Genomic DNA, 11,728 nt, shown 5'->3' with positions numbered 1-11,728 from the left:
ACCGCAGTTTGGTTCGCTAACTTTAATTTTAACTAATTTTTGTTGCTAATTGCTTACCGACTGAAAAATCAGTAATGAAGTGAACTAATATAATTTCTATACTGACTAAACTACTAGCTACTCTTCTACTAAACGAATGGAAATAATTTCGACTATTTTAAGATATTGAAATAGTGTATTATTGTTGAAATCTAAATATTCTAACCCTTTTACTTGGGTGACTAAAACAATTCTGTCCGTTTTTCGGGCACACAACCGTTGAAAGGTCGGGATAAATTTTCCTTCCCTTTGGCAAGCGCTGAAATACAATACACAGGATTTGATATGCGATTGAGAAAGAGCGAGCTGGCGCCTTTGGGGGAGACGGGGGTTAAGGAAAATTTCTAGTTATTCTTCGCTCCAAGGAGTGTCCAAATGAAAAATAAAGAAAACCCAGCTCCTCTCTCCCAAACTAGTTTCACAATTTTTAGAAACGGTAAATATAAACATGGAAAAACACAAATTATGAAAAATTTCAAAATATACAAAAATACAACAAATATTAAATACACTGAATTTGAGCATTTATACAAAATTTTAGATAATTAATTTAATTAATTTAAATAATTTAATTAATAAACAAAATTAATCAGTTATTTTACACTGGGCCCCGAAATACGCTAAGTATTTCAAATTTATAGGTTACACAAAAAGGGGGGTTAAATATGAGTTACATACAATATCAATAAAAATATCAAACAACTATAAAATCAAAATACAGACAATACAACGCAACTTATTAAATTTTCACAATTGCTAATTATAATTTCCAATTTCAATTTCTAGGGGGTACAAAAGTTGCATAGGTCTCCTAAGAATCTTATTATTTGACGTTCTAATCATACACGACCTAACCTTTCCATCCCTACTCTCAAACGTTTCAGTCACCACCCCGAGTTTCCATAAATGCTTGGGGGTTTTGTCTTGGTGAATCACCATAACGTCCCCGATTTTAATTTTCTTAATGGTTTTGGCTAGCTTGACGTTATGCGCTGACCGAAGGGCTAACAAATACTCGTTTTTCCATCCTAACCAAAATCTATCAGCCAAATTATCTCGATACCTTTGTCGTCTAGTCATTTCTTCTCGCGACTTTGGCACTTTCACGATTTCTCGAGGACCCGATGGTAAACTGGTGACGCGTTTTCCTATCAGGAAAGGCGCGGCCGTAAGGGATTCCAAATCGCTCGAATCGCTGCTAACGTACGTTAACGGTCTTGAATTGATCGCCGCTTCCACTTGCACCAGCGCTGTCTCCATTTCTACGTAGCTCAATAAGGCGCATCCTCAAATTCTTTTCAAAACTGCCTTGGTGCTTTTTACCATGAACTCCCACCAACCTCCATACCAAGCCGCTCTTTCCACGATAAAATCCCAGGAGATTACTTTTCTCCCGTAAAGGTTCAGCTCGTGATGCTATTCCAAATCTTCGCCAAGTCCTTATTGGCTCGATTAAATGTTTTGGCATTATCCGAGTATATTTTCCGGGGGATGCCTCTGCTTGATATCATTCTTTTCAGGGCAAGTAGGAATTCGTGGGTGGTCAACGAGGTGACTAACTTCAAATGCACCGCTCTTGTCACGGCGCACGTGAAGAGACAAATATACTCTTTTTCTGTGGAGGTACCGAGTTTCACGTGCAAAGGGCCGGCGAAGTCGATCCCTACTGTTTCGAATGGCTGAGCTTGATCTACCCTGTCTTTTGGAAGGGGGGCTGTTACGGCCGCTCCTGGTCCAAATCCCGCGGTGACTTTTCTACATTTCAAACAGTTCTTTACCGATTTACGCGCTAATTGTCTTCCGGCCGTGATCCAATATCGTTCTCGTGACTGCGTCAGCGTACTCTGAACTCCACCGTTACTAACTTCTTCGTGACAACGATCCATTATTAATTTTGAGAGTGTAGCGTCTTTATTGAGGATGATAGGGTGTTTGATTTCTGTAGGAAATTCCGATTAGGCTAACCTCCCTCCCACGCGGATAATTTTATCTTGATTTAGAAATGGCTTAAATTCCGCGATTCTCGACGAGGATTTAATTTTCGATTGGTTTTCTATAGCTTCTAATTCTTCCGGATAATCCTTTCCTTGCACGCATTTTATCCACGCAATCTCCGCCTGGCGCATATCTTCTTTTATCCAAATTGTTCAATTTTTCAGATCCATCAACTGACAAATGCAAGTCCTTTCAAGTTTTCCAACTACGAGTATAGTTTTCCTCTTTTCTTCTTCTTCTTTTGAAAAATCGTTGAGCCACCAGTTCATCGGTATGTCCGCGGGGTTTTGCGTTCCCGGGCAATGAAACCAGTTTCCCGGGTCCGAGAGGGTTTGAATTTCCATCGCCCAATTCTGCACAAAAGGTTTCCAGGTTTTGGTCGATCCCTTGATCCAATGAAGCGCTATTTGAAAATCTGACCACATGAATTTCTCTAACTTTTCCGGTTCAAATATTGTTTCGACGTTCTTGACTAATCTCGCTCCGAGTAAGCAACCTAACAGTTCTAGGCGTGGCAAGGTTAATTTTTTCAGGGGTACCACCTTCGCCTTCGACGTTACTAAAGAAACTCCGATTGCTCCGTCTTCCATTTCGTAACGTGAATAAACGGTTGCGGCGTACGCTTTCGTAGACGCATCGCAAAAGCAGTGCAACTGTAGTTTGCGGATATTATCTGGAATTTCCTTGAAATAGCATCTTGACAATTTGACCTTTCTTAACTGGGGCATTTCTGAGCACCACTGTCGAAATGCATTTCCGACTTCTTCGGGCAATTCTTCATCCCACTTCAATCCGCGTTCCCATAAGGCTTGAAAAATGAATTTAGCTCGTATAGTATACGGCGCCAAGATTCCCACGGGGTCGAAAATTTGCGACACCGCGCTGAGAACGTATCGCTTTGTATTCTCGACATCCGCTAGGACGTTTATTAAACTTGAGAGATCGAAAGAGAAACAATCGGATTGCGGGTCTAATAATAGCCCTAAAATCTTCTGGCTTTTGACTTCTTCTATTTCGAATTTGACCTTGACGTTCGGGTTCTCCGCTTTTTGACGTGACATTTTACGCAATTCGGCGGAATTCGTCTGCCACTTTCTCGGGTGGATTTTTGCGTCGCTCAATATTTCAGACGTTCTTCTTGACAGCTTGTACGCTTCTTTCTTTGAACCGCTTAGGTAGTCGTCAACGTAGAGGTCTCGATTTAATGAATTTACGACTTCCGCGTCCGTCTCTTCGTATTTCTTCGCATGACGTTTGATGTTTGCGGCCAGCAAATAGGGGCTTGACCTCACGCCAAAGGGCACGCGCGCTATGCGAAGGGTTCTTTATTTAATTTCTTCTATTCGTTAATCTTCTTCCTTCGTCCAAAGAACCGTACGCTGTCCTTGTCCTCTTGGGCTAGTCCGACTTTCAAAATTGCTTTCTCTATATCCGAGCAGATAGCGATGGGATTCTTTCTAAATCTTAGGAGTAGCGACAGTAGATCCGGCGTAAGATTTGTTCCACTGGACAAAAAATCATTGAGTAATGGCGCCCCGCTGATATGGGAAGAAGCGTCGAAAACGACGCGAAGCTTGGTCGTTGGACTCGTTTCCGTCTTCACACCTTGGTGCGGCAAGTAATATGACCCTGGCCACCTTGTTTTGGGATCTCGCACTTCTTACGCGATTCCTAATTCTAGTTGTTCGGTGATGATCTTTTTGTACGAATCGTAATATTCCGGTTCCCGCTGAAATCTTCTTATCAGGCTATTCATCCGCGTCGTGGCTACCATTTGGTTGTCCGGTAGCTCTTCTTTTCCTGCGTTCCACGGGAATTTGACTAAATATCGGCCTTCGTCTTCGTTAAATTTTACGTCATCTTGAAATTTCGCTAATACTTTTTCATCTCCGGGAATTTTTTCTTGTTTCGATTCTTTCCCTATTGATTCTAGCTCCCAGAAGGACTTCAGCGCGTTCGATACCTGGTTTTTTTTCTACTCCCGCTGTCATGACGGTGATTCAATGACTCTTGATTTCCACACATCCTACATTGGGGTGCTCATTGGGCCCTCGATGGTCCAGCCAAATATCGTGTCTAACGCTACTAGTTTATTTGGCAAGCGTTCCTGATTTCCTTTTACTACGTCCCAATAATAGTCTCCATCGATCAAGATGCTAATTTTGGAGTTACTTGGGTTTGTCTGGTTCGGATTCACGGCTAGTTTCGCTCCCGTTCTTTTCACAAAATTTTGAATTTCGTTGCAGCTGCTATTCTTAGCCCGACAAATAAACGGTACATCTGCAGCCTCTACTTGGATTTTCTTCTCGGGTTCACGGGCATTCTGGAGCGTGATTCTTACAATTTGTCTCTTTTTTTCTACGGGATTTTTGTTCCCAAACTCCGTGACTAAAACTTCTTGTTCACAGATGATATGTAGGCTGAGTTTCCTCGATATTTCTTCTTAGACGAAAGTCCCCTGACTTCCGTTGTCCAGTACGCATCTGACGGGGTTGATATATATGTTTTCTGGATAATCTGGATTCTTCACCACTATTTTGGCTGTCTGCAGTAATACGTTTTGTCGGTTTGGATCTATGACGGTATTGGCTCCTATTTCGGTACCGCTTTTAGCTTTTGTTTTTGCGTCCTGCTAATGTGTTCTATGGGCAACGTTTTTGTGACAAACAACGAAATTATGTCTTACCCGGCAAATCTTGCAATTTCTAAAATGGGAGTCGCAACTTCTGGCGTCGTGGCCGAGCTTAAGACACATGTAACAACTTCTTTCTTCGCGAATTTAATTCCTCTTTTCGTTGAGCGTGTGGTTGGTACAATTTGCGGATGTGTGGGCGATAGACCGGCAATAGACGGTTTTCGCGGAGATATTGGTTTGAAGCGAAGTCGCGCTTGTAGTATAATTTCTCGAACTATTTTCGTAACGCGCCGATCTCGGATGATGAACTAATTTCTCTTGCGCTCGCGACGACGGTTGAAATCGCGTTTTGACCCTTTCGCGGTTTGACACTTCACCTAACAACGCGCACGTTTCGCGGAATTAAACTTCATTTTTTAAAAACTCTACCAGGCGGTGACATTCCGCTTTGCATCTTTTATGTGACTTTTGCTATATTCTAGGCGTATACCACGCGGTAAACAAGACACTAATACCGGACACGAAAAGGTACCACTTAATGTGGCGTCTACTCCTAGAGCTAATAGACATCTTAAATTTAAATTTATCTGATCATAAAAATTACACAATGCCTTAATATCGTTAGAGTCTTTACAGGTTCTTAATTCATCAATCTTTTACCATGGGTATGAACTACTAGGTCTTTACGACCGAAACGTTCTTTAAGCAATTTAACAGCTTCTATATAATTAACGTCTTACGCTTTAATTCCCGCTAAAACATGCTTGGCGTCGCCTTCTAAATAAGAGGCTAGATAATTAAACTTCTCTACCTGGGTCATGTTAGGTTTATGGTCGATGGTCGATTTAAAACGGCTCCAAAATCCTTCGAATTCGGTGATGTCTCCGGTAAACTTTGGTATCACTAATGATGGTAACTTTATTCCCTTATCTTTGGTGATAGTGACGACCCTGTATTCTCTGCTGTGATGTGATCTGTCTGATGAGAGCTCCGCTGACTTTCGTAACATGCGGTTGGCCTTGCTTTTAATTGCGATGATGTTGTGTTTCTCCTAGTAGGCTAGAATATCCGACACTTCCGACTCCAACTAGTCTTCGTCATCGATGAGCTCCGTTAAGGTTTGGTCGCACAGGGTGATTGCATGCTCTCTTTTGATTACGGTCGCTAGTTGATCTTCGAGGTCTCCCGCGTCGATGGTCGTATCCGTCAATAAACGTTCCAGTTCGTTCACTGCTTTTGTTAAACTGGATCTTAACGGTATTCTTTTTTTGCCTCGCTACATCGTCTAACTTTTTCATCTTCTCCGCGGTTTTCTCGGAGTTTGCCATTCAGCTGTTTATCCACTGACTATTTTTAACTATTTTTATTAATATTTTTTACAGGTTCCCGGGTTTTGGCACCATGTTGGGGAGGAGACCGGCGGGCGTGCGCGTTGCTCCCCCTTTTTCGGTAATTTTTCCAGTTATTTTCCCCTATTATTTTATTCTCCTGTCGTGAAATTTGTTGTACGATGCCTCTGGCTTTCTTTCGTCGTACGACTCGTCGTAATTCTTTCAGTATTTTTAAACTTGCGCTTTATTATCAATCTCATGCCTTGTGTTTTTTCTCGGGCCTTGGCTGCTTATTTCTTCGGAATTTGTCTCGCTTACGGTGCATACGGACCCGCGTCGTTTCCACAAATTTTTAGACCTAAGTTAACAGTTATGATTTCCTTTCTTTTTGGCATTTACACGGTGCAGCCGGATCCACGACGTTTTTAAACTTAACCAAACTTTTTTTCCCTTCGTGCGTGTCTAAATTATGCCTTCGCAAAACGATAAAGTCCTTTGCCCCCAGTGTGGTCAGTCGTTTACTAGTCTAAACAGACATTTTGCTCATTCGCGAACCTGTATCAAGCCCTCTCTCGGGAAAGAGGACGGTCCTTCTGACCCATCGTCCCCGTCTGAAGGGTGTGATGATTTCATTGGGCTGGAGCCACCCAGGCTTTCTCGCCATGACGGTAAACGCCCCGATGGCATGTCAATGGTCCCGTGGTCGGGTGGTAAAGCCACCGTTTAGGATTTTACCTGCACGGACCCCCTAGTAACTTCCTATTTGGTCTCTTCATCTTCAGCCCCTCTCTGGGCCGCTACCCAGGCTGAAGCAAAGAAGAGATCCAAGTATTCGGATCTCGACAGCAAATTCATCTTCCATCCAGTGGCCATTGAAACCCTTGGCGCTTTCGGTCGCGATGCTATGTCGTTAATTCACGCCATAGGCCGTAAGATTCGAGATATCTCTTCCGAGCCGCGCTTCGTAGAGTATCTGGTGCAACGCATCGCGATTGCGGTTCAAAGAGGAAACGCCGCCTCTGTTTTGAGCACCTTTCGGCCGGGTGCTTCTTTGGAAGACTACCTCTTCCATTTTAACTAAATTTTTGTTTTGCTGAAACTATTTGTCAATGAATAAAAGTATTCAATGATAAAAAATAAAACAACGAAGTATTTTTGGGAGAGGTATGTTGCTAATTGCTGACCGACTGAAAAATCAGTAATTAGGTGAACTAATATAATTTCTATACTGACTAAACTACTATAACTAAAAGAATTCTGTCCGTTTTTCGAGCACACAACCGTTGAAAGGTCGGGATAAATTTTCCTTCCCTTTTGCAAGCGCTGAAATACAATACACAGGAATTGATATGCGATTGAGAAAGAGCGAGCTGGCGCCTTCGGGGGCGACGGGGTTTAAGGAAAATTTCTAGTTATTCTTCGCTCCAAGGAGTGTCCAAATGAAAAATAATGAAAACCCAGCTTCTCTCTCCCAAACTAGTTTCACAATTTTTAGAAACGGTAAAATATATAAACATGGAAAAACACAAATTATGACAAATTTCAAAATATACAAAAATACGACAAATATTAAATACACTAAATTTGAGCATTAATACAAAATTTTAGATATGGTTAATTAATATTAAACCAAATTAAATCATTTATTTTACACATCTTGAATACACAATTTTTTACAAAATCAAAATTGTATCTACTTTTGCAAATTGCCGTAGATGGCGCCAGGATAACATACTGAAGTGGCGTATTTCTAAATTAAAGGGACTAAAGCGACTAGAATTTATCTCTGGGTCTTTATATTTTTCACTCCTTCCTTTGGTTATTTTAGCATTTCAGCAGGATTAAATGGTTATATTCGTAGAAAATGCGATAGATTATTGAAATGTTTTTTAAAATAGCTTTCGAGGTTATATTCCCTTTAAGGAAAATCTTCGTATAATATAAATATATTTTACGTTAGTTATTATTAAATATAGATAAAAAGCAAGAATTAATGACAGCCAGGCACATGCTCCTTGGAGAGATTGCCAGCCCCGCATACCTTTCAATAAACAGAACAAAACAAGCTGATGTTGTAATGCTAGAGAGGTATAAAGGTTCGCGAAATTCCTCGTACAAGGCCCTACACTAGAACGTTCTATAAAATCGGTGTGGTGTGCTTTCCCCCTTTTGAGTTCGGAGGAGGTGAAGGTTTGGCCGCTTTTTCGTGTGAGATAAAAAATATTTATCTGGCAAACCCGTAAGAAATTAAAAGCAGTCGATTTTTAGGAGTTGCGTAGTTGCTAGCCTAGGCTTCACTAATTTCCGCGCCGTTTTTCTTATTGTAAATGATTTTTGTAATAAATGAATGATGGCAAATAAGCAAAATACTACTCCCAAATCCACGGGTTTAAAAAGAAACTTAGATCATGAAAATATTCTTAACCCCAAACATACTTCAACACCTAGGGTCCCTCCTACAACTCCTAAAAGGTACGTCTCTAAAATATTCCTATAACGACAGGTCATAAGCCATATTATCTTAAACCAAAGAATAACAATAGTTGTTAGTCCGGCTGAACTAGCTCTATAGTCTGTATGAAACGTTGGGCCGATTTTATAGAACGCTCTATTAAATGCGGGAAATAATCTACATGTATAGCATTTATTCATACACAAGCAAAAACGGTGTTAAGCGAAATGAAAAAGCGTTGGAATATGTTATATCGTATTTCCAACCTCATCTATCAAAGCGCCATTGTAAGTTCTAAGGACTTCGTTGCTTTTTAATATCTCTTAAATGAGTTTATACTTTCACTCGTTCGTGAGAATTACAATGATGAGACGATTCACGGGCATCACGATCTAATTTATCCATTTATTCAATCACGTAAGAAGACATTAGTTTCAGGCCCGTAACCACCCACCAAAACTCGAGGGGTGCTCTAACTTTTTTGACGGGCGTCAATGCCTTGATACTAAACATCATAATTTTTAACTCCCACTCCTAAAATTAGTAAATATACCGAAATTTGCTTTATTTTGTTATTTTTTAAATGATGAATTTCGACTACGTTGAAACAGAATATTTTATTAAAAATACAGGTAACCGATGTTATATGATATTAGTTGGTAGTTGAATAATCGATTGTTTTGGGTCGGTCGGGTTGGGGATGCTAAAGTATTCATTTGGGGGCGTTGAGCATACTCTGGCATCCCCCATTTACGGGCCTTCTTAGTTTTAGAGAACAAATGAGATAACGGGCTGATTTGATGTTTATGGAAGCAACGCTAAAAATAGTCTTAGCATTCTTCCTAAGTATAAATAAATGCATTATTGGCCCGTTTTTAATTAATTTCAATTTTAGTTCTTGGCCTGGTTTTGTCATAGTTTTTAATTAAATTAAATTTTAGTTCTTGGCCCGGCTTTGTCCAATTGTTTAATTAATTTTAATTTAATTCATTTAATAAATACAATTTGTTGTTTCCGTGCACATTAGTAATCGAAAGAAAATAGAATCGACAGACTTTCAATATCCCTTTAACAACAAAGTGCGCATAGAGAAAAGTGTCCACTAGAACACGAAATTGAAACCTTTGTGGGTTCGACACAGATTTCAATGTGAGTGAATTATCTAGACAAATCACGGATGAATACACCAATTAACGATGTAAAATGGTAAAATTACACCGCGTAGTGATACCATATTTTTTCGTTATACCATAAGCCTATCAACCCTAAGTTTGAATCGAAAGGCAGTGTTGGTTCAAGCAAAACGACTGGCGAAAGTACAGCGCTAAATCAACCCGGTGTCGGAAAAGAGAGACGTAACGCGTCTCGCAATGCATGATGCCAGCTGCTTTGGTAAGAGAGAGGTGCGTAGAGAGAGAAAGAGGTAATGAAGAAGCTTCAATTTATCTCTACCAGGTGCCGATACTATCGCCTGATTACTTCTTTTTCGTCCGTCCAGTGGTGGTACAAAGGGTGCTATGCGCGTTTCAAACTTAGGGTTGATAGGCTTATGGTTATACTAGTTTTAGAATTTCACCCACCCCCCTGCACTTTTTTCTTCCAAAACGCCTTTATAAAACTTGAGCAGGTACATGTTTCAAAAAGGAGAAACGTTAGCAGTATTAAAGTAAACCGATACCCTCGACTCCTGTCTTCCACTCCATCCCCGTTTAGCTGTTTATCCCGTACCCTATCGTGTAGCATTGCGCTATATTCGATCGCTAAGACCCGATTTTACACTTCAAATTTGCAAAAACATCTCATTTCGAGACTTTTGTATACAGTACGGTCTAGAGAACAAACTACTTATCGGAAAACACCATTCGATTTCTGACATTTCAATCCTCAGACTTTGCTATATTTCAAGTCAATTCCAGTTAATTTTAGTTAGTAAATCATCGAATACAAATTCAGTTAATAATTTATCAGCTCTAAAAACAACCGGCTAGAGATAGAGCGAGCTTTTCGGGACGGGAGAAAGGGGAAGACGCGGGGGTGGAATACTTGTCTAAGAGGGAAAAAGGGCCGTGATTGGCCCTTTAGCTTTTAGCACGCCAGTCGCAGAGTTGCCATAAGTGATTATTTAGTTTTTAAATCTGATAGTGCAACGTTCAAGGTATTTATAATTATATTTATTTTCCAAAAATTACTTTGGTATGTTAAGCCTTGGTACAATTATTACATAATTAAAAAGGCTTCAGTAAAATTGCAAATAAATAAAATAGTAGTCGAGATGGAATTTTTTTTGGTGATACCGTGATTTCCGTAAATTCTACCCTACATAGCAGGCTTGGAAATAAGCAGGGGGCACTGGGTCAAAGACCAGTTTATTAATTGCTCGGACCAGTTTTTTTATTCAAAAGCTAGGGGTTCACTGGTCTAGTGTCCAGTTTATTAATTCAAAATTATCTACCGTATTACTAACCAACTGGTCTACGTGACCACTTAAATAATTCAAGAGTTGGGAGTCACTGGCCAAATAGACCAGTTTAGAAATAAACCTTATTTCCAAGACTACTACATAGCGCTTATTTTTAGAACTGACAAGGAAACGGTAAAGTAGGACTCTTGAATGAGCTTATATTGGTAGTTAGACTATATATATATATTATTTTAAATATTTTGAAAACGACTACCGCAAACTGCGTAAATTACTTGGTATACGTTTATGCTTAGCCTATACTAAATATAAATTACTTGGTATACGTTTATGCTTAGACTATACTAAATATCATGTTAATCCCAATCTGAGATTAATAAAAACGAAGTTGAATTATGATTATTTCATTACGTAACTTCGAATTAATCAATTACTTAAACAAATAGTCGACATTAATATGAAAATTTTAACACAATAAAAAAGGGACATATATTATAAAAAAACAGTTCTCTGAACTGAAAAAACCGTGTTTATTCTTGTAAATGTTACGGCTAAGAAGGGACAGATATTGAAAGTTCACATTTTGTAAATGTTACGGCTAAGAAGGGACAGATATTGAAAGTTCACAACAGCGTTTCAAGTTCTGTTTAATTTTCCCAAGTGACTTACGCATGCGCATTGCGGTCCCGGATTATTTCAGTCGGTAGGAAATAAACTTAAACGCTGGAATAGCCCTTTAAGAGTATTCCTAAGGGCTATTCCAGCGTTTAAGTTTATTTCCTACCGACTGAAATAATCCGGGACCGCAATGCGCATGCGTGTTAGCTGAAAAGTCACTTGAGAAAATTAAACAGAAC

At 39.8% G+C, this 11,728-nt stretch overlaps 2 protein-coding genes across 2 annotated transcripts; both read right to left on the bottom strand.

Annotated features, from left to right (window-relative positions):
- Nucleotides 1-1,442: 1,442 nt before the first annotated feature.
- On the bottom strand, nucleotides 1,443-1,925 carry LOC149930855 (uncharacterized). Its single transcript, XM_090157953.1, has one exon. It carries the CDS (start codon nucleotides 1,923-1,925, stop codon nucleotides 1,443-1,445), a length of 483 nt encoding a protein of 160 aa, XP_090014079.1.
- A 261-nt stretch (nucleotides 1,926-2,186) lies between these two features.
- On the bottom strand, nucleotides 2,187-3,095 carry LOC149930854 (uncharacterized). Its single transcript, XM_090157952.1, has one exon. The coding sequence runs from the start codon at nucleotides 3,093-3,095 to the stop codon at nucleotides 2,187-2,189; it is 909 nt and encodes a 302-aa protein (XP_090014078.1).
- Between the last annotated feature and the right edge of the window lie 8,633 nt (nucleotides 3,096-11,728).

This window comes from Leiobunum rupestre, chromosome 9 (assembly GCF_980474605.1).
Source record: "Leiobunum rupestre chromosome 9, qqLeiRupe1.1.hap1, whole genome shotgun sequence".
Lineage (NCBI taxonomy): Eukaryota > Metazoa > Arthropoda > Arachnida > Opiliones > Sclerosomatidae > Leiobunum > Leiobunum rupestre.
The sequence above is the reverse complement of the archived record's forward strand: the minus strand, read 5'-3'. Positions and strand labels throughout refer to the sequence as shown.

What these genes read in the sequence shown, in the direction of transcription:
- LOC149930855 (XM_090157953.1), bottom strand. Translation starts at nt 1,925, where the DNA reads ATGGATCGTTGTCACGAAGAAGTTAGTAACGGTGGAGTTCAGAGTACG.
- LOC149930854 (XM_090157952.1), bottom strand. Translation starts at nt 3,095, where the DNA reads ATGTCACGTCAAAAAGCGGAGAACCCGAACGTCAAGGTCAAATTCGAA.